General features: G+C 38.3%; 1 protein-coding gene across 3 annotated transcripts in view; it reads left to right on the forward strand.

The window, feature by feature from the left end:
- The first annotated feature begins 1,302 nt into the window (after nucleotides 1-1,302).
- LOC109004244 (mediator of RNA polymerase II transcription subunit 8) overlaps nucleotides 1,303-22,800 on the forward strand; it is a 38,799-nt gene continuing 17,301 nt past the window's right edge. For 2 of the 3 annotated variants that reach the window (XM_018982728.2, XM_018982730.2), the window contains exons 1-6: nucleotides 1,340-1,725; nucleotides 5,516-5,640; nucleotides 8,452-8,576; nucleotides 8,680-8,863; nucleotides 19,506-19,613; nucleotides 19,713-19,777. In XM_018982728.2, coding sequence (XP_018838273.1) covers nucleotides 1,511-1,725; nucleotides 5,516-5,640; nucleotides 8,452-8,576; nucleotides 8,680-8,863; nucleotides 19,506-19,613; nucleotides 19,713-19,777 — 822 coding nt within the window. In that variant the 5' untranslated portion in view covers nucleotides 1,340-1,510. Of the gene's footprint in view, nucleotides 1,726-5,515; nucleotides 5,641-8,451; nucleotides 8,577-8,679; nucleotides 8,864-19,505; nucleotides 19,614-19,712; nucleotides 19,778-22,800 lie in introns of all 3 variants that reach the window. The other variant, XM_018982727.2, reaches the window with a different exon arrangement.

The following is a 22,800-nucleotide window of genomic DNA, read 5'->3' on the forward strand; positions in this document are numbered from 1 at the left end:
CTATAGGATTTGATTTTTCTGAACCCACAAACCATTCACATCTTCAAAAGAAAACCCAGAACCTCAACATTCAAGGTCAAAACAACCGTGAGTCCGTGACTTATTCCGAGTGAATAAGCATAGAGCACAAATCAACCCCACAAAGAGCAACAAATAGCAAAGTTGAAAGTCAAAAGCAGAAAAACATAGCCTTCTCTACCAGATATTTGTAACCAACGAAATACAGATTCAATAACCTTATTAGAACCTGAAAAGATTCTTCAAATCTCAAGCAACCGATACTTGTATTATACCAAATTAAAAATCTAAAATCTGGCACAATACACTACTTGACAGAACCCAAACCCACAAAATTAGGCCGAAAGGTGAACCGCCAAAATTCTCAAAGATCAATTCGAAGTTTCCCAACAATAAATCCTCTTAAGGGGTGTATAAACTTCGACAGGAAATAAACAAAAAAGAAAAAGAAAATAGCAATCAGTAATACAAAGACAAAGAACTTGAAAACCCTAACAGTTTGTAGATAAAAAAAATCACACATTTCGTAGATAAAAAAATCCTAAGGAAAAATTATGGAATGTTAAAAGGAAATATACCCATTTAAATAGGACCTTAGATTTGTGGTAGTAGACGTTAGGGTTTGAAGCTGCGTGCCGGAAGTGGAGCTGTGTGCCAGAAGTGGAGCTGTGTTCCCAAACTAAATGAAAGTTTGGGTTTTTCGCGATGAAGGGGAAGGAAAGTTAGGATTTTTCGGGATAAAGGGATATGAAACGAATCACTTAGGGTTTCGAGAGATGAAGGGGAAGGGGCTGAGGGAAGGAGGTATCGAAGGGAGGCCGTAACAGGCGGCTTTGAGTGGAGGGACGTGGCTTCAAGGGGTCAAAGAAAGAGGCCTCGTGAGGAGCAGAGAGGGAGCAGAGAAGGAGGGAGGAAAAAGAATGGCAGAGACGGGTTTCATGTTTCGGCTGGATGAGGGAAACGAGGCTGAAAGAAGAGAAATGAGGGAAATGATAAATTGAGGACTTCAAAAAGCAGCGTTTCATTTAATTGCCACATCAGTAGCCGCTTGTGCGGCGCTTCCCTAGGCGACTGAGTATAGTATTTTTCTCATTATTGATGGTTATTTATTTGGATTCAAAAATAATTTTAACTTATCTTATCGCTATATTTATTTTAAATTTTTATATAAAATATAATAAATAATTTAAAATTTTTAAATATTAAAATAATAATAATATTAAAAAATTAATATTTTAATAATATTTTATTCAACTTAAAAAAAAAAAACTGGTGTCTTTCACCATGCTATCCAAACCGTCGGTTAGAAATTTATAATCTCATCTCTTCGCACAACCGGCGCAGGGACTCCTTCACCATCGGCTAAAACCGTTTTGACATGAAAAACGAAACCGAACCCCGAAATTTTAATCCGAAACATTGTCAGATTTGTAGAACTTAGTATCAGTTCCTCCCAGTCCTCTCTCTTCCTCTTGAGCCTGGGATTTCAGCCATGGAGGGTGTAGTGGTACAGAACCAGTCACAGCAACAGCAACAGCAACAGCAACAACAACAACAGCAGCAGCAGCCGGAGAGGTTGAACCAAGCGGTGCAGCAGCAGCTGAACCTGGAAGCTGTGAAGACCCGAGCCATCAGTCTCTTCAAAGCCATATCTCGCATCCTCGAAGACTTCGACGCCTATGCTCGCACCAACACCACCCCCAAATGGTCCTTCCCCCTTCCCTTGTCTCTTTCATTTCTAAATCGTTATTCCTTAATTTCTCCCAGTTAATAATGGTTGCTCGCACTAATTATTCTTTCTGCGGTTGCTGGGCATCTGTGTAAATTTGCTGCATTATAGGTAATCTCGAATTTAATTTAAAATTTGTAGATTGATCGGCTGCTTGGTTATTGGGAAAGTTACGGAATCCCGGTTTTCATGAAATTGATATTTTAGAAGATGGATGTTGAGGTCATGTTGGTAATTGCTGGTAATAACTTTTGTCGAGGTTGTTATATAAATAAAAAAAAGAGCCAGATTTTATGCGGGTATAGCTGTGATCTGAAGTGTTTTTTTCCCCTTTCTACTTAAGTGTTTTTTTTCTTGCAAAAAACAAAACACTATAGTTAGGAATTAATAGGGTGGATGGTTGTGAAACATGCCAGTTTGGATACTTTTTCTCTACTTATTATGGAAATGTTCGATGATTTTTAATAATTTGTTGCATGTTTGTGAATGTAAGGCCTCAAAGAAATATCTTCACTCATTTTTCTGGTAATTGATGAAATGAAAGTCATTACCCTCCCTGTATAGTCTGCAATGGTAATTCATAAGGGTTTGGCTAATAGTTTTCGTGATTTTGAGTATGGTGCACCCTGGACATTTTTTCCCCATATTCCTTTGACTTTTCAAGTGGTGGAAGTCTTGTTGCCAGCATGTTTGTTAGGAGTATGATTGCTTGATGCTGCCCCTTTTTAAAACTTGGAAAAATATAACTAGGAATCTCAAGCGTCAACGAGGAAAACACTAATTTTAGTAACCATGGTGCAAGACCTTGGATTCTAGGTAAGAGAGTGGTGAATTGAATCCTACATTGCTAGGGAAGGAGAAGAAGTGTTTTTTCCCCTTGCTACTAAGTTGTTTGAGTTTTTTGTTTCATTTTATTATTGTAACACCCCGTCCCTCTAGGGTTTTAAAGCTAGAAGAAGTGAATGCTACTAACCTTAAAATGTTTATATTTTTATCAAGATTTACTAACATTTATGAAAACTCAAAGTGTTGTATTGAAATAAAATCTCTCCAAAATAAACTTTTCAATAGCACTTATTATAGGAGAACACAACAGTCATGTGCTACAATATCACTCAAACTGTAAATAAATCAGAATTTTCCTCAGTGCCTCAAGCCTCAATGTCATCCCCCAAAACAACATCTTGTCAGGCAGCATCCTCATAATCTTCCTCACCTGGAGTTGGAAAAACATAAAAAAACAAAATGAATCGAATACTTATTAAGAACTACGTCATATGGTAAACATAATAACAATCTAGATTTCAGTTAACATCAACATTCTCAAGAAAGCATTAACTTCATAGTATTCGTAAATGTTAACCTCAAATCATAAAAGAAACATTCATTTCTTAACCTCATATTCTTAATGGCCGTTACACACTAACCCTTGCGGTCATGGCTCTATCCGTGCCTAGCGGATAAGAACCTAGCCTCCTCAGGAATGGGTCATCACTAGGTGCACTGCTAGTGATGCATTCTGGCATTGCAATTCGCCCCAACCTCATGGTATCACCTTCACTTTCATGGTCAATACATTAACCTCAACGATCACATGCAGTCATACCTTTTCATTTTCCTTTCTTTCCTTTAACCTTATCTTACCTTGCCTTTCATTCATTAAAATGATATAGTCATACTATAATATTCAGTCACATCATCATTCATGAAGTTTCACAATCACATGTAATTACCTTCATCATAAATAGGGTTCATGAAAAGGGGCTACCAATGAAGGCTCGTACAAATACATAAAACATGGTTGTACATAAAATGTATAGTTGCAAAAAACATTTCAGTCACATCATAAATGTTGTACACATACTGTCCCATAATCGTTGCACACTCACGCCCGAACATGCACTCGCATACATGTACGGTTCATGCCTAACCGAGTTGCACCCATCATGAGACCTCAATACCTATATTTTTACATGTCCAACATTCCCATCCGAGATACTCTTGCACTACGGTGACCTCCCTAACACGTATACTCCGTTATTCCCACGGTTTCGACCGCTATTCATTAACCCGTACACAACACATTACACACACCGTCTGCTCCTCCCTGGCTCACGATTATAAGTCTAAACACACATGTCAGGAACAAGGAAGAGACTTGTACCTAGAGAAAACGAGTCTTAGCTATTGCGGTGGGTGTGACCGAGAGTTGAAACCAAGACCTCTCCCCTGTTTTGGTTAACAAAAACAGAGTATATATCTCATGTAAGGAAATCGACCCACTATGAAGTTAGGGATTGGCTGTAGGTGTGGAGGATATTGGGCTCACCTGGTGGATTCATCTGGTGGTTGGTGGTGGCTGAGAGTGGTAGTGACTCTAGCACGGTCTGTGTGCATCGGGAGAGTGTCTGTGAGTGCATTGAGAGTGATTGAGCTCCTTCTCTTGGTCTGGTTTAGATGGTTGGCGATACACGACGGCAAAAAGGTGGTGCTATGGAGGGGCAAGCATGAGGTAGGGTATAACTCACAGTGGTGGCTGAGTGGTGCATTACGGTTTTCGTTACGATTTCGCAAAATCGATGCTTGTCATGGCTGGTGTTGCTCCCAGTGGCATGAGCCTGTTTCCAACGTTGCCTAGGGGTAAATGAGGGCGTTAGTTGGTGGTTATCGGCTAAGCCGAAAGAAAGTGGTGTGTTTTATGTTTGCTTTGAGTGTTTGCATAGTGCTGCGATGTGGGGATCACCTTGTTTCTTGGGCGGCACATAGGGTAGGTCTGGTGATGCTTGCCGGTGTGGTGGTGAGGACTGGAACTGACCAAGAGGAAGAAACTAGGGCAACGGCTGGAAGGGTAGGTGATCTCACGTTCGTTACACATGTGCATATATATGCATGTCAAACCAGGTGGGGTCTTCACCTATGGTGTGGGTCTTGGGTCTTAGGTTGTACATGGGCATGGGTTGGGCCTTCCAAAGGATCTGGGTCTTATTTCCTTGACACACAATTCTAATGGGTTTGTGTCCTAGACTACATCCTAACCCATTTCCATTTCCAACCAAGTTCTAATCCCGAGAACTTAAACCCTAAAATCCATTAAGGTCCAAAATCCAACCCCTTTCTATTTAACCTAACTAAAAAAATTAAAGTCTAATAAAATATCCAATCCAAGCTAGGCTCCCAAACATAATACCTTAATAAAAAGACCGAAACTTCCAAAAACATTTAAATTTACTAGCATAGAATAATGACTTAAATCATACATAAAATAATGGCATAAAATAATACCATCAACTGCAATAAATAATAATACAATATAATAATGAAATAATTAATTTATAAATCATACTGTGGGTTACAATTATTCTCCTGTTCTTTTGTTTGTACTAGTTGCCCTGTTTTCCTTTAGCCTATTCTTTTTATGCTCTGAACTTCTCAAACTGTCATTTAAAACCAAAGTTTGATTGAATTTTTTGAGAAATGATGCGGATGTTATTATATCCAATCCTCATATGTGAAGTACTAGTAAGAGAAGGAATCCAAAACAACCAAAATACTGGGTTTGTGTGGGTAGAAACCTCGTGTAGTTGAAAAAAAAGACATGGAAACATAATTAACTTGTTTTGATCAGTAAACCAATTTTATTGATAGAAATAGGCATATAAATTGTGGTTTATTCATTACTGCTGATTATTTTTATAGTAAATTATGCTGGCATACTTTTTTTTTTTTTTTTTAAAGTATTTGCCTTAACACACATTTGTTGTGCACCAGGCAAGACATTTTGGGGCAATATTCTATGGTGAATCTTGAGCTTTTCAACATCGTTGATGAAATTAAGAAGGTTTCCAAGGCTTTTGTAGTAAATCCAAAGAACGTGAATGCAGAGAATTCTACAAGTATGCATTTTTCATCTTAACATGAGTATGGTGCATATAATTAATTCTTTGCTAGAAGCCTATTCATCTTAAAGTAGTACACCTTACATATAATGATCTTCACACCCTTAAATCTGATGAAATATAAAAAATGAAGAGGCAATTGTGCACATAGATATGGATGGTTTAAAGTATTATTGTTACTGATAAAAAAAAAAGTATTATTGTCACCATTCCATTTAAAGTTTTCATGTTATTTTATCTATAATCATGAACAGTTTTGAACTTGCTATTCCTGTAATCATAATTCTAAACTATAATAAAAGCCTGCTCTACTTGGATAAAAATCCTCACTTCGTCTAATATGCAGCCTTACTAACCCCCATCTCTAATGGGGTTTCGTAGTTTTAAGGGATTGTTGGGGGTTCGTATATGGAATAAAGTTTACTCTCCCATCTCTAATGGAGGTTTGGGGGTTTTTAATTTGATGATTTATAATAAAACTTTGTTGGATAAATGGTTATGGAGATATCAATCGGAAGGGAAGTCGCTTTGGAGGGAGGTTATTGATTGTAAATATGGAAGTGCTTGGGGGGCTGGTGTTCTAATGAGGTAAGGGGGACGTATGGTGTAGGTTTATGGAAATTCATTAGAAAGGGCTGTGAGAGTTTTGCAAGCCACATAATTGGAGAGGGTTCTAGGATCCGATTTTGGCTTGACATTTGATGTGGTGAAAATGCTCTCACTAGGGTGTTTCTGGTCATCTATCGTCTGGTTTCTGATTGGCGTGCCTCTGTTTTAGATCTGTTAGTCTGTTCTAATTGCTCTTTCCAGTGGGATGTTTGTTTTACTAGAGGTATACACGATTGGGAAATTGATGAACTCTTAGCCTTTTTTAGTTTTTTATACTCTTTGAGGCTTGGTAGCAATGATGTTGTGGAGGCCCAAAGGGAGCAATAAGTTTACAGTTTGATCGTATTATAAGCTTTTGACATCTCATGTGCCTTCCAAAGTTGTTTTTTTTTTTTCATATGGTCTGCTTCTCTTTGGAAAATTTTGATGACGGACAATTTAAGGAAGCACGGTTTCATTGTTATGGACTGGTGTTACATGTGTAAGAAGTGTGGGAAATCAGTGTATCATTTACTTTTGCATTCTAAGGTGGCAAAGGCACTGAGGATGGAGTTTTTGTAGAACCAGTATGGCTTGGGTAATGCCTTTGAGAGCGGTAGACCTTCTAGCTAGTTGGAACGGTCTTCACGGTTGTTCTCAAGTGGCTGCGGTTTTGAGGATGGTTCCTTTGTGTCTTATGTGATGTATCTGGATGAAAATGAATGATCGGTGTTTTAATGATAAGGAGTGCACTTTGGAGGAACTACGGAATTTTTTTGTGCACACCTTATTGCTTTGGTTTTTTGCTTTGGTGTTTAACGGAGCTAATGCTCATGATTTTTTGTTGTCGTTTTTTGGTTCTTAGAATGTATTTAGGTGTTTCTTTTGTATACTCCCAGTATACATGGGCTTTGCCTATTTCATTCGTATTAATGAAACTGTCTTTCTTACTTATAAAAAACAAAAACGTTACATAAGAAAGTGAGAACCTTACGTTGGGGATATTAGCTTCCATATGTGCTCTCTTTTGAAAAAATGTTGCTTCTATATAGACCTACATGCAGCTTCATACAGCCTAGTCTTAGCTTTAATTCAAATTTCATTGATTATACGGATACCTTAGATTTAATTAATTCAACAATTAGATAGGTGGAAGGTCAACGTATGTTGTAGGAGTATGTAAATATTATTAGGAATTGTTGAACTGTGTGTTTGGAAAGTAATTGGTTTTGATATAATTGCTTGTTCTAATTCACTTTGCTTTGTTTCATGGTGAAAGAACATTACTATTCAGTCATAATACGTGAAACATGTGCAACGTATTGTGACAGTGTTGTATGGGCGAATGTGCAGTCTCACATTTGAGTCTGTCTTTTAGGTTGAACTGGGTTATGTAAATTGTTAGCCAGAAGTTACTAATCCTTTTAGTGGTGCATATACAGTTGGTGCTTTATGTTTGTGACACGAGATAGCAATTTAACCTTATTACTCTCTTGCTGCATTTGTATGGATATTATCATATCGTTGTATGAGCTAGACTTACTTTTGAGGTGCCAATGTGAATTAAACCTCTTCTACACGTGAATTTTAACAGTTATGTATAATTTTAGTCTGCTTTTAGTGTAATATCGCGTATTGAGTATAATGAGTAGAAGAAGGTGGTGAATGAGATCACACATTACTAGGGAGGGAGAAGTTCTTTCCTTTTATAATGATTTCAAGGAGCACCAATTGCAATATTGACTCGTCTTTATGGATATAGGCCCAAATGAGGCTTGGGTCCCCCTTGGGCTATTACAAATGGTATAAAAGGCAAGCGCAATCACAAGTGTGGGACTTGAGTCATGCCACTTAAAATGCAATGCCTAATGTGGGCATTGGGGGTTTAATGGGGGAGATTGTAATACCTCGTATGAGTATAATTAGAATATAGGAAGGTGGTGATTGAGATCCCACATTACTTGGGAGGGAGAAGTTCTTACATTTTATAATAATTTAAAGGAACTCCAATTGTAATATTGATTAGTTTTTTTGGAGTATAAGTCAAGATGTGGCTTGGGACTTCCTTGGGTTGTTATATTAAGGACTTCCTTGGGACCTCCTTGGAGTATAAGTCAACATGTGATAAAAGTCAACTTGTAATTTTAGAGTATTTTCAAGTAAATAGATGGTGTAGCTATAAAAAAATTAAAATCAATTTGTGGGATTTTGTGATTACAGTACTACCAGTTATGTTGTCTTCGAAACTGCTGCCCGAGATGGAAATGGATGATAACTCCAAAAGAGAGCAGTTGCTTCATGGGATGCAAAACTTGCCAATATCCTCACAAATCGAGAAGTTAAAGGTGTTGCAAAGTTCACTGAGCATCCAATTTTTTGTTCTTGGCTTTTGATGATTTTTTTGCATCATACATCTAACTAACACATTTAGACATCTCCATTTTACAGGCTAGGATTGATATGATTGGAGCAGCCTGTGAAAGTGCTGAAAAAGTACTAGCTGACACTCGTAAGGCCTATTGTTTTGGAACTCGTCAAGGGCCATCGATTGCCCCAACTTTGGATAAGGGCCAGGCTGCAAAAATTCACGAACAAGAGAATTTACTCCGAGCTGCTGTACATCTAGGCGAAGGCATTACTCTCAACTGCCACTTAATACTCAATGCTGTTACAGATAATATATGTTTTTCATCCAGCTCTAACTCTATTTAGGTTATTAGTCTTATTTGTTATTTTTGAGATGAAAAAAGTCCATGAAAATTCACAGGCCTCTAATCTTCTGATTTGTTTCAGCATTTTGTGGTCAAATAAAGAAGAAGGAAAACAAAAAATTGACTCTATGATAAATAAAAGTTCAACTGAAATCATATATTATATGTTGCTTTACGCTAATAAGAGTTCTCACAGATATTTTTTCCATGTTAGAGTGGCCGCTACCAGATTTGCTCTTACTTTTTTCTGCAGTGTTGTCTTATATCCCTTGTTGCTGTGACACAGACATTATTAAACATCATATTTCTTTGACACATTGCTTCTTCCAGTTCCTTGATAAATAGGTTTTTCTTCCCTCTCAAACACTAGCTAGTTTTTTTGGAATAGTCAATCACACTAATGCAAAAAGATTTAGAACTATGAGGGTCTCATTTTTGTTTTGTTTTGTTTAAGTACATTCTTTTATTGCACCAGCTCTATATCTTAGTTTTGGGGTCACATTGAGGTGTATATAATTGAATGATTGGGTTCCTGGATTTTTAAGTTCCTCAAAATTTCCAGCTGCCAATTATTGATGGTTCAGTCCCTTTCCCTTTGTCAAAGATTTGTGTCCTCCTCGTTAGTGTCCTTGATAGGTCGAGACCTGCTTGGAACGACCTTAACCATTGATGCAGACTCCAGGTTTCTTGAAACAATCTTAATCATTTATGCAGACTCTAGGTTTCACATTACTCTTTCATCACATGAAATGTGGGTTTGCTCTTATAGTTTTCCAGATGATCGTCCTTTTACATTTTTTGTTAAGTAATAATTTTGTTGAGAAGTGCAAACATCGGGAGTTAGGTACACAAGATGTATACAAGAGAAACACCAATCTAGAAGTAGAAAAAGATAAAAGAGAATTACGAAGGCTAAGCCCATTGAAGTAAATAGCATCTGTCAAAAGGGAGAGAGTAATTTTGTTTTTTAAAAATTACAAAAGCTTTCTTTGTTGCGCTTTAAGCTCACACAAAAGCGCCAAAGACCGCGCTTTTGTATAAATGCTTCGTTTTTGGTAAGCACATTTACAGTGAAGAATAATAGACTGTGGACTAGCTTATCAGGTGGAATTTACCTCTTCTTCTAGGGAATTTACAGGTGGAATTTACAGTGAAGAATAGACTGTGGACTAGCTTATCAGGTGGTAACCCACCCACCCTAAAGGAAGTCCTATTGTAGCTTTTCTAGCAGGTTAACCACACTAAAAGGAAGCGGAAAAAGAAACATGATATGTGGGCAGATTAGAAAGAGTACTTTTAGGGGAGGTTTGGATAGTGAATTGAGATGAGATGAGATGAGATGAAAGTTGAAAGTTGAATAAACTATTGTTAGAATATTATTTTTTAATATTATTATTATTTTGAGATTTGAAAAAGTTGAATTGTTTATTGTATTTTGTATGGGAATTTGGGAAAGTTGTAATAATGAGATGAGATTAGTTAAAAGGCTTTTTGTATCCAAACCTCCCCTTAATCAAAGTAATCCTACCACCTTGGGATAAATACATTCTATTTCAGCTAGCCAACCATACTTTATCTTCTCGTAAACCTCATCCCAAATAGCCTTGGCCTTGAAAGTGGCTCCCAAAGGGAGGCTAGGTAATTCATAGGTGTAGTTTTTGGGAAGAAGAATAATCATTCTTATTATTTTCCAACAGAAACGTTTACAATATAAATAGAAGAGGAAGGCCACCAAATCAGGAGGGCCACCTAATAAGGAAATCAAATCAGCAAATTCCTAGGCTATAAAACAGGAAACAGAAATATCTAAAATCTGAAATAACTATTTCAGATTTTATCTAAAATAGAACTTCCTAATTTATCTCCTAGAAATCTGACATATTTAAAACAAAGTTTCCTAACTTATTTCCTAAAAATCTTTCCCAAATTATTTCCTAGAAATCCGACAATAGGTAAAGAGGACACCTTGCGGCTTGCACGCCATAATGCCAACTAGATTGTCTACATTCATTACTCGATCCATTGAGACCAACTTAAATCCATCCATTTGGAATGTCGTGATTGAAAAGGTAGAGCGTTGATTGGCTACTTGGTAGAGATTATACTTGTCTAAAGGGGGTAGGCCTACTCTAATCAAAAGCACCCTTTCTAACCTTCCCATATATTTCCTGTCCTTGTTCCCGCTCTCTACAAAGGTTGCGAACTGTCTTGAAAAGCTACAGCGGGATTTCTTGTGGAGTGGGATGGGGGATGAGTTCAAATTTCACTTGATGAATTGGTTAGTTGTTTGCATACCAATATTTGGGGGTGAATTGGGGATTCGTAACTTGATGAAGTTCAGCCAAGCTCATTTGGGTACATGGGTGTACCGCAACAAGGGGGGCCCTATGGAAGACAATTATAGATTCAAAGTTTGGGGAAGTTTGGGGACGATAGTGTTCGAATGAGGTACGCGGACCATATGGGATGAGTTTGTGGAAACACATTAGAAAAGGATGGGAGATTTTCTAAGACGTGCACGTCTTGAGGTGGGTGATGATTTTCGAGTCAAATTTTGGCATGGCAAATGGTGTGGTGAACAGAGCCTTAAAAGGCACATTCCCTGCCATTTTGGAGCTTGTATGGGTAAATGATGCCTCAGTAGCTAATCTCTGTCTTCTCTAGTGGCTCCTAAATGAAATGTAGATTTCATTAGGGTAGCACAAGATTGGGAGTTGGATTGGTGTTGCATGTGTAAGAAGAATGGGGGAATCAGTGGGTCACCTGCTTTTACATTGTGAGTTGGCTAGGACCATGTGGGATGACTTTTTTGCGGGAATTAGAATATCATGAGTCATTCCTCATAGGCTGGTAGATTTCCTAGCAAGCTGGAGGTGCCTCCAGGGCAATCCCCAAGTGGCGGCAATCTGCAAGGTGGCCCCTATATGTATGTGTTGATGCATTTGACGGGAGAGAAATGATAGAAGCTTCAAGCATGGCGAGAGGACAATGGATGAGCTTAAAGTTCTTTTTTTTTAAAACCTTGTTCCTATGGGCGGAGGTCATTGATCATAATGGGCTAAATGTCCATGATTTTCTATTTTCGGTTGTAAACTCTAGTTAGGTACTCCTTATGTATACATCTTGTGTACTTGGGCATGCTTCTTTTCTTATGAATAAAACTTCTTGATTACCTATTAAAAAAAACCAGATTAACCTTCAAACCAGAAACTACTTTATAGTGTAAGTATTAAGCACGCAAGCACCGAAAATAATTTGGGTTTGCCTCACAAAACAACAAAGTACCATCAGCATACGTGCGATGTGCTAAATTAAGGACGTTTGAATCCCTAGACCCCAAAGAGAAACTAGATAGAAAACCTCCATTAGTAGAGGCAAATATCATTTTGCTGAGTGCCTCAATAATAATGACAAATGGTAAAGGAGGCAAAGGATCTCCTTATCTCAGATCACATGAGCTTCTGAAGAAACTGGAAGCGGTCCCATTCATGAAAATAGAAAAGCACATTGTAGAGATACGATGCTCAATCCAAGATTGCCATTTCCCCAAAACCACATCTCCTCAATAGGTTTCGAAGGAAACCCCAATTGACATGAATGCCTCTATAGGTTTTGTGCAGCCGTTACCCTCTTTTAGCCAAAGAGCCTTAGACTTTTGCCTCCAATATATCTCCTCTGATAATGTAGCCCATTCTTTAACACTTACTTGATTTGTTCTTAATTTATCTTCAACATATATTACTCTCATGTCTTTCACACTATAAATAACTTCGAGCGCTTCCACAAGGGACTTTCTCTGATCATCAAGATTGCCAAATGTTTGTTTCAAAGCTTTTAAATTTGCTTTCAATGCCCTAAGTTTATGGGCTGGAATGAATCTTGGGGTGCCTCAAAATTATAAGAAGACCACCATTCTCCTACCCTCACAACAAAACCTTCAGCATTTAGTCTCATATTCTTAAACTTGAAATATCTGTTCTCAATATTAATACCTCCACAATCAAGAATGGGGAATGATCTGAAAGAAGTCGGAACAACCTCTTTTGACTCATTTGGAAAATGAGCTTCCCACTTCTAGGGATACAAAGAATATATTAATTATACACCAGGAAGGGATGCCCCGACTATTTGACCGTGTGAAAGAACCTCCAACAATTGGCATGTCCATAAGATACTACTCAAAGATCAAGTCTAAAAAATCCACTTTAGCAGAACAAGAATGAGATCCACCCAATCTTTCACTCATATGTCGAGTGACATTAAAGTCCTCACTGATGCATGATGGCACTTCCCACCAACAACTAGGGCTGTACATTTAAACGCGTACCCGGCCCGGATTTTCCAGCCTGGTCGACCCGAAATAACCGACCCGAAACAAAGTGGGTCGGAATCGGAAATTTCTTATTCATTTCCGATCTTGATCGAGTTGGGTTGGGTAATTACTTGATACCCGAACATGACAACTGAGATATTCTTACATCATCACGACTTCCCAGATGGGTCATCTGGCTATCTACTAATCTATCTGATCAGGGTTGTCACAGACCCTAGCTAGCTATATATCTCTCTGCTCCTGATTGGACGGTTACCCAGTGGCATTAATGTTCCTGGCAGACCCACCAGAGTTGCAATTTTTGCCCAACCTTCAATCCTTTTGGTTTCACTGAGGAATGTCTTTTATCTGCTACTCCACACGAATATCTACCTTTTAGGCTTTTTGTCTTATGTATATTCTGTGCCTTGCTCCAAGCCATGGGATTTTAGACATGGAAGAAGTGGTTAAACGGTGAGGATCATAATTGCTAATGGGAATAGCGACGCATGCATGCAGGCATATCCTTTTATTTTTTTTATAGGTTGTCGGAATCAATACAAAAGCTGGGAAAAACCAAATCAAATCAAAAGATCTCCAAAATCATACAAATCAAAGCATAGATCTGGCGGGGAACAAATCAAAGAGAAGAGCGTTAAACCCACATGATATGAAAATTCTGCACTTTTTTTGTGTAGTGTTTCTATCATCGTCGGTATCCTCCTCTAGAGACTAGAAAAGATTGCTGGTGTTGGATTGGAAAATCAGAATCAGGTTGGAAAGCCTGAATTTTTGGAATTATATTTGGGTTGGGAATTCGGGTAATATGTTCGGAACGGAATTGTTCATTCAGGAGTCTGCATTTTTCAGGTTGGGTCGGAAGAGTGCTTTTCCGGGTTGGGTGAACAGTCCTACCAACAACAAAGACGAGACAACTCATCTCACAAGTACCTTTCGTCACTATCTGAGTTTGACACTTGAGCTCATGTGAAAGCCCATGAGAAGCCTTCTACTACATTTTTAAAAGAACATGCCCCATATAGTTCCCCACTGATTTCAATTTCTCCTCCACCCTATTATCCCATATTTGCATGATTCTTCCGGATGTGTCTATTGAGGCTGAATAGCTCAGTTCCACATGATGGCATCCCCATTGGCTCCGAGCAATGCTTCTAGAGATGATTTCCAGCTGGGTTTACTGTAGCCCCTGTCTCCATCCTCCTAGCCCCAATTCTGACATTATCCCTGATTGGGTTCTCAAGAAAGTGGATGAATTGCAATTATGTACTGGGGTGTCTTGTACAGGTTTTGAAGAGCAGTTTTGGGCTCTCATTATAGCCATTGAAGAGAGTAGATTGAAGTCGGCTACAAAGAGAGAAAGGGAGCTTAAAAGATTACAATGTTCTATAAATTATGAAGGGAAGGAGGGTAGTTGTAGTAGGGATAGAACGAAAGGGAGGGGTATGACCATTGTCCATGAAACCTAAAATTCTATCTTGGAACGTGAGGGGGCTTAATGTGCGCATCAAACGCGCCCGCATCAAAACTTTGTTGAGAATGTGGAAGGTGGATATAGTGTGCCTTCAAGAAACAAAATTAAGATATGTTGAGCGAAGTCTTATTCGTAGTATTTGGGGATGTCCTTATGTGGGATGGTCATATTTGGCTTCGGAAGGAGCTTCTGGGGGGGTGCTCTTGATGTGGGATAAAAGAATTGTGGAGGTGATGGAAGAGTGTGTTGGGACTTGCTCGGTGGCTTGTTTATTTAGAAATGTAATTGATGGGTGGGAATGGGCATTTGCAGGCATTTATGGACCTAATCGATATAGAGAAAGAAGAAGGTTGTGGGAGGAGTTAGCGGGTGTATATCATCTTTGGGATGTGCCGTGGTGTATGGGTGGGGATTTCAATATCATTCGTTTCCCAAGCGAGCGATCAGGGAATAATGGCCACTCAATAGCAATGGAAGAGTTCTCCGAGTTCATGTTTGATCTGAATCTTATGGATCTCCCCCTTGCAGGGGGGGAGTTCACATGGTCTAATAATAGGGGGTGGTCAAGACTGGATAGGTTTCTTGTTTCTCCTTCTTGGGAAACCCACTATTCGGAGCTGTATCAGAAGAGGTTGGCCCGGGTTTGCTCGGACCATTTCCCAATTATGTTAGATTGTGGAGGTATTAATAGGGGTCGTCAGTATTTCAAGTTCGAAAATATGTGGTTAGCAGTGGATGGCTTTGTTGAGAAAGTTCGTTCTTGGTGGTCTTCTTATCAGATCTCGGGTACCCCTAGTTTCATTCTTGCTGGGAAACTTAAGGCATTAAAGCAAGATTTAAGGAGATGGAACATAGAAGTTTTTGGCAATATTGAAAATCAGAAAACTAGTCTATTAGAGGAGCTTCAGGTCTTGGAGGAACAGGCGTTAAGGGGAAATGCTTCGGAAGAGGCACTTCTACGGAAAAGGGTAGTGGTGACTGAATTAGAGAGGGTCTTGTTGATGGAGGAAACATCGTGGCGCCAAAAATCCAGGGCTCTTTGGTTAAAAGAAGGGGATAAATGTACGAAGTTTTTTCATAGAGTGGCCAATTCTCATAGGCGTAACAACACTATTGAGTCCCTTCAGTCAGGTAATCAAGTTCTATCTTCTCCTACTGATTTAGAGCATCATATTGTGAACTACTATGAGAATCTGCTAACAGAGCCGACTGGTTGGAGGCCAAAGCTCGATGGTTTGCCATTTCAGTCCATTGACATGCAAAGTGCAAGTTGGTTGGAAAGACCTTTTGAAGAAGAAGAGGTACAGAAGATCATTAGTAGCATGGCCAAAGACAAAGCACCTGGACCGGATGGGTTTTCGATGGGGTTTTTTCAACATTGTTGGGAGATAGTGAAATGTGATGTTATGCGGGTATTTTCTGAATTCCACACTTTCCAAAAATTCGAAAAATGCTTCAATGCGACGTTCATAGCTCTTGTTCCGAAGAAACAGGGAGTGCTGGAAATTGAAGATTTTCGCCCCATTAGTTTAGTGAGTGGGATTTATAAAATTATTTCAAAGGTGCTGGCTAATCGTTTAAGTGTGGTTATGGAACAAATCATTTCAAAGTCTCAAAATGCCTTTGTACGGGGGAGGCAGATACTTGATTCAGTTCTTATTGCTAATGAGTGTCTAGATCAGAGGTTAAAGGAAGGTAAATCAGGTATACTTTGTAAACTGGATATGGAAAAAGCCTATGATCATGTAAACTGGGATTTCCTCCTTTACCTACTTGGGAGATGTGGTTTCGGTAACAAGTGGATCTCATGGATACGATATTGCATAACTACTGTGCGTTTCTCAGTGCTTGTTAATGGTAATCCGGTGGGTTTCTTTCGTAGTTCACGTGGTCTGAGGCAAGGGGATCCATTGTCTCCATTTCTTTTCGTTATTGTTATGGAGGCACTAGGCCGGATGGTGAAGGCAGCTGTTGAAGGAGGCTATATAGCGGGTTTTGTGGCAGGCAATGGTACTTTTGGCTCTGTCATGATATCACACCTTTTATTTGCAGATGATACACTTCTCTTGTGTGAAGCGGAGGTGGATCAAATACAAGCCTAAGGGCACTCTTGTTGTGCTTCGAGGCGGTGACGGGTCTAAAGGTCAATTTGGGCAAATCCGAGATGGTGGCGGTAGGAGTGGTGCCTCATATCAATACACTAGCAGAAACGTTGGGATGCGTAGTGGGTTCTTTGCCAATGAAATATTTGGGCCTTCCTTTGGGTGCCACTTTCAAAGCTAGAGGTATATGGGAAGGGGTTATTGAGAGAATAGAGAAACGATTGGCAGGGTGGAAACGGTTGTATTTATCGAAGGGAGGGCGGCTCACTTTGATCAATAGCACTTTATCCAATCTACCAACTTATTTCTTATCATTATTCCCGTTGCCGGTAGGGGTGGCGCATCGTATCGAGAAATTATTCCGGGAGTTCTTGTGGGGTGGTCTGGGGGAAGAAACTAAATTCCATCTTGCTAGTTGGAACAAAGTTTGCTCTCCAGTTTCGGGTGGTGGTTTAGGTGTGCGCAATTTGAGAACTTTCAATAAAGCGCTTTTGGGAAAATGGTTATGGAGGTATCAAGAAGAAGGGGAGTCATTATGGAAGGAAGTGGTAGTTTCGAGACATGGAGGTGCTTGGGGGGGATGGTGCACTAATGAAGTAAGGGGGGGGTATGGTGTGGGTCTATGGAGATATATAAGGGGGGGATGGCAGTGCTTTGAAAATAATGTTAGATTTGTAGTTGGTCAGGGCACTCGCATCAAGTTTTGGCAGAATGTTTGGTGTGGAGAGCGTTCTTTGGAGAGAGCCTTTCCAGCTCTATACAATATTGCGATTAATAGGGAGGCTTCTATAGCAGATCTATGTGTGATTGCCCAAGACTCTTTTCAGTGGAACATTTTATTCACTCGGGCTAATCATGATTGGGAGCTGTCTATTGTTTCAGAATTTTTTAGCATGATATATTCCTCAGAAAGATTAACGACACAAGATGATAGGCTACAATGGAGGGGCAAAGACAGTAAGAAGTTCTCAGTCAAGACATACTATAAAATTCTGGTATCACAAGGTAATGAATATTTTCCGTGGAAAAGTATTTGGAAGTCACGCGTACCTTCCAAAGTGGCTTTTTTTGTGTGGACTGCGGCACTTGGGAAAATTCTAACCACGGATAATTTAAGAAAGAGGGGACTCATAGTAACGGACTGGTGTTATTTGTGCAAAAAAAATGGAGAATCAGTGGACCATCTATTATTGCATTGTGAGGTGACGAGAGAGTTGTGGAATGGAAAATTTCGTAGGGTAGATGTCGCATGGGTTATGCCGGCAAAGGTGGTGGACTTGCTTGCTTGTTGGAAGGGTCTAAAAGGTGGTACACAAGTAGCTGCAGCTTGGAAGATGATCCCGCTGTGCATTATGTGGTGTATTTGGTTGGAAAGGAACGCACGCTGCTTTGAAGATAGGGAGCGATCGATGGAGGAGCTTCAGAATTTTTTTCTACACACTTTACTATTATGGTTTTCAGCCATTGTTCTTAATGGAAACAGTGTACATGAGTTCCTAGCTCAAATTTAGTTTTTGAAGAATGTATTTAGGTGTTTTCTATTGTATACTCCCTGTGTACATAGGCCTTGCCTATCTTCATTCATATTAATGAAAATTCACTTTTTACTGATCAAAAAAAAAATTATGAGGGATGTTTTTAATTCTAAGTCCTTTTCTGGTTTCATTCAGCCCTCTAATATTCCAGATATTAATTTAGGCTTCATAAAGAATTCAAATGTGCCTTTCCCTTTGTTTGGCCTTGACATCCCTTGAGTCGTAGTTGATCTTACATTTGCATTTAGTTGAATTTCTTTACTCTTAGTTCGGAGCTAGTTGTACTGAATTTATTTATGTTTAATAAGTAATAAAACTTTGTTAAAAAGTGCAAAAGGCACAACCCAAGTACACTGGATGTGTAGAAGAGAGACACCTATGTAAAAGGTGAAAGGATGCTAGAAAATCATGATAGTTAACCTTATTAAAGTCTATAGAAGCTGTTCAAAGGAAGAGAGTATTGAAAAATAATGTTGTAAACTCTCCTAGCGAATGTTCACGGTCCTCAAAATGTAATTTTGTCCCCTCTGCATACACCATATGAGGCAAATAAGAACAATTTTCCACATTTTTTGCAATTTGTGGTCTGCCACCAAACCCTCTCCATGAGTCAAAAAGTTCACCATTCATGTGGGCATGACCCAGGCCAAAAAAACCTGATTGAAAAAGTCACTCCACGAGGTACTAGCAATCTCGCAATGGAGACAGACTCCCTACTCTTATACCTGCAATGCTAATCAATCACAAACAAAGTGTTTTTTCCTTAGATTATTCGTGGTGGAATCTTTCTTATTAGAGATGCAGTCTAAGAAAAAATGCAGCTCTCAAAGGGACGTTAGCATACCGAATTTAGTAATTATTAATTGCTGATTATGGCTGCATGCCAAAATGGATGTTTGAGGTTCAAGATCAGATGCTATCAGTTAGAGTTGTTCATTAGTAGTGTTTTCTATCTGACTAGCACAGATTCATTAATTTGGTTGTAGCAATAAGCCATGCAAGAATGGCTTAAAAGCTAGATAAGTTCTAATAAAAGCAACAAGTTTGTATGTCAGACAAATGCTACCTGAGCTTAGCATGCTTGTAGATTTTACATTTGAATTGATTGTCATATGGGTGTAGGATTACGAATGTCTGGAGAGCAGAGGCAAATCACGCCTGCACTTCCATTGCATTTGGTAGATGTAGTCACTGGAGGTGATGGAATGCAAAGTTTTGCTGATACCTCAGGTAATAATTAGTTGTTCTTCAAGCTCATTTTTTGGTAGTTTGTGTATTTGATGGAATGCTGATTCTATTTAGTTGGCTTTCGCAAAAAAACACATGCAGGTATGTATTTGAAGAATAATCCTATGTCATCAAGTAACATCAGTGGACAGGGAACTTTGTTATCGGTAAGATCTTTGACTTTGTTCTAGGAGTGTCACCTCATCAAGCTTTACATGATTTAGTCAGTTTTCCTTGAATTGTGAATCAGTAAGATTGGTTTAATAATCCTAAAGCCTAAGCATTATTTGTGTGGTTGTCCTGTGATTCCATTTTTCTCTTCTTCCATTGATATCCTGCTATTATATCTTTAATTTTGAATCCACCATCAGATTTAATATCCTCTTTAGACTAACATTTTTTATACAAGTAAGATAACTTTTATTGATGATCAAAAGGGTATTATTCTACCTACAAAAGGAGTAAACATCTGATAAACCTAGCTAGAGAATGCAAAGAGGTCAAGAAAATTATGAAAGCTAAAACTAGAGAAACATAATTGTGCCACCGTCTAGTAGTAGAGATTGTTATAAGAAGAAAGATTTGAGTTCCTCCATTTTCCTTGTACTGTCTTCAAAAGTTTGATTGTTGCTTTCATGCCATATAACCTACATTAGACAGATCAAAATCATTCTCCACAAGAGCCTGTTGTAATCATTCTCAGATCTGCCTATCCAGCATGCTAATAAACCCATCACTAATCTCTCTGTCACCCAATCCAACTTGAAGAGACCAAAAACTGCCATGGAGGACATTTGCCAATTTTGAAATTTTGCATGTGCAATAAGCCTATTTGGGACATTTATATACATAATGTTTGAAAAATTCATTGTCATAAAATTAACTATGGCTTAAACATAACACTGTGTGTGTGTGTGTGTGTATGAAGCATGCGTGTGGTGCTCACTGCTCCGTATTATTCTATGTTTGTCTTAACAAGTTGCAGATAAAGGGGTTGGGTAAGGAGATCTCTACTTCTTTTACTGCCTAGCCCTACTTCATTTTTCCCATTTCTACAGAAAAGTATATAGGGCAGATAGTTTGTCTTTATTAGCCTGTTCTATCTAAATCTCTAAACATTTGGAGAAACAAGGCTGGTTACAAAAGCTACCATCATTGTGGCTGGCTATTTTAAGTGTTCATGAGGATTTGGTCAACCCCAAGTTGGACAGGGAAGCCTGAGTTCTGCCCATTCAGAATTTATACAGGTGATGGCTAATTCTGACTCTTCCCGTCGGGAATTATCCCCTCCTTTTTCAAACCCCCTATTTCTGGGCGCTTCTCGTCAGAAATTTCTCTCTTTCTTTTTGGTGTTCTTATCATTTTTATTTTTTTGTTATGGGTTCTTTGCGGAGGTTATTTGTAACGCCTCAATGGAAGGCTCAAATCATATGACCTATACTCCAAAAGGACTAGTTAATAATACAATTGGAGCCCTATTGGAACCTTATAAAGAGCAAGAACTTCTCATTCCAAAGCAATGTGGGATCCCATGCACCACCTACCCTTATCCTTATCATATGGGGTGTCACAATCTCCCCCCCTTTAAATTCCCGACGTCCTAGTCTGGCTAATCCATTATAGGTGGCACAGCTCAAGTCTCACATTTCTGGTTGAGATAGACTCTGATACCATTTGTAACGCCTCAATAGAAGGCCTAAACCACATGGCCTATACTCCAAAATGACTAGTCAATGATACAATTAGAGTCTCATTGGAATCTTATAAAGAGCAAGAACTTCTTATTTCCAAGTATGTGGGATCTCATACACCACCTACCTTTATTCTTATCATATGGGGTGTCACATTATTGTTGGATTTGAAGATTCTTCTTAACAAGAGAGGATGATAAGTCTCTTAGAATCACATAGAGTAGAAAAGTCAGTAAATATATCTCTTTGGGTGGGGCAATGGTGGAGTGGCTGGTGGATATATTAGAGGCTTGTGCATATTCCAGAAATGGTAAGGAATTTTATAAATCGATGAGGGATAGTTTTTTTGATAGGTAAACGATTATATTAATAAGAATAGACATAATTGTTCACATAAAAATATATCTACAAGTGCACATAATTGTAACAAGTAATAAAGTATTTTAAAGAAAATGGTTATTGAACCCATAGGGAATAATTATGCTATTGAGTATTAAAATTGACTAAATTAATTACTATTTGGAAAATTGAAATTTGAAAAATGATTTATCTAAATTAAACTAAAGAAAAGAATTAAAATTAAGATTTTAAAAATAATAAGAATAGATCTAGATCATTTGACTTCATCTAGCAAATCCCACACAATTTATTCTTCGTTGTTATAAAATCCCAATTATCCCAAGTTGATGATAAAAATCCCTTAACTATTCAATATTTTCTCTCGAACAATACCAAAAATATCTTTAACTAATAACTTCATATCTCAATATGAATTTAACTAATTGAAGACTCGTTAAGTTCTTTGGATTTTTCTTGAAAATACACTAGTCATGGTAAAACATCTCTGCTTTCGCTCAACTAATGGTGTTTAATCCTAGAGTTTTAATCACAAATCACATCTCGGTCTCATTGCAATCCAAAAGATCAAACAATAGTTAGCTAGAAAATTGTAAGCATTAAGAAAAAAAATAAACACTCAATCATGTAAATATTGAAAATAAAATAATTTGGAATATAAACTGTGTGTTCAATACTAGGCTACATCAAAGGTCTAGAAAATAAAATTAGTTCATAATGATATAAAAAGAAAAAGAATAAAACTGGTGTTCTTCTTTGGAGTCAGCTGATGAAACATGCTGCTCTCGCCTTTGCTTTCCCAGATCTGCCTCCTTGAAAAAACACTTCAAGAATAAATTCTAGAACTCTAAACTTAGACTCTCTAAAACTCAAAACTAAAACTAAAATTAAGAACCAAGACCCCTTATTCATCCCACAAGATGAGATTAAATAGATGTCAAAACTTAAATCCGGAAACAAAATAAATGTGGCTACAATCTAGCCTAAAAATTTGGAAAATAGTTTCTAAAGATAGATGTTAACATAAAAGGAAATTATCCCAAGAATATCGGAATTATCTAAAATAGAAAAGTCAGTGATATGTGGCTTGATTTGCGGAATTCGGGAGGATTTGGTCGTCAATAGATTGATTGCGGAACTCG

Source organism: Juglans regia, chromosome 7 (genome assembly GCF_001411555.2).
Source record: "Juglans regia cultivar Chandler chromosome 7, Walnut 2.0, whole genome shotgun sequence".
NCBI classification, from domain to species: Eukaryota; Viridiplantae; Streptophyta; class Magnoliopsida; order Fagales; family Juglandaceae; genus Juglans; species Juglans regia.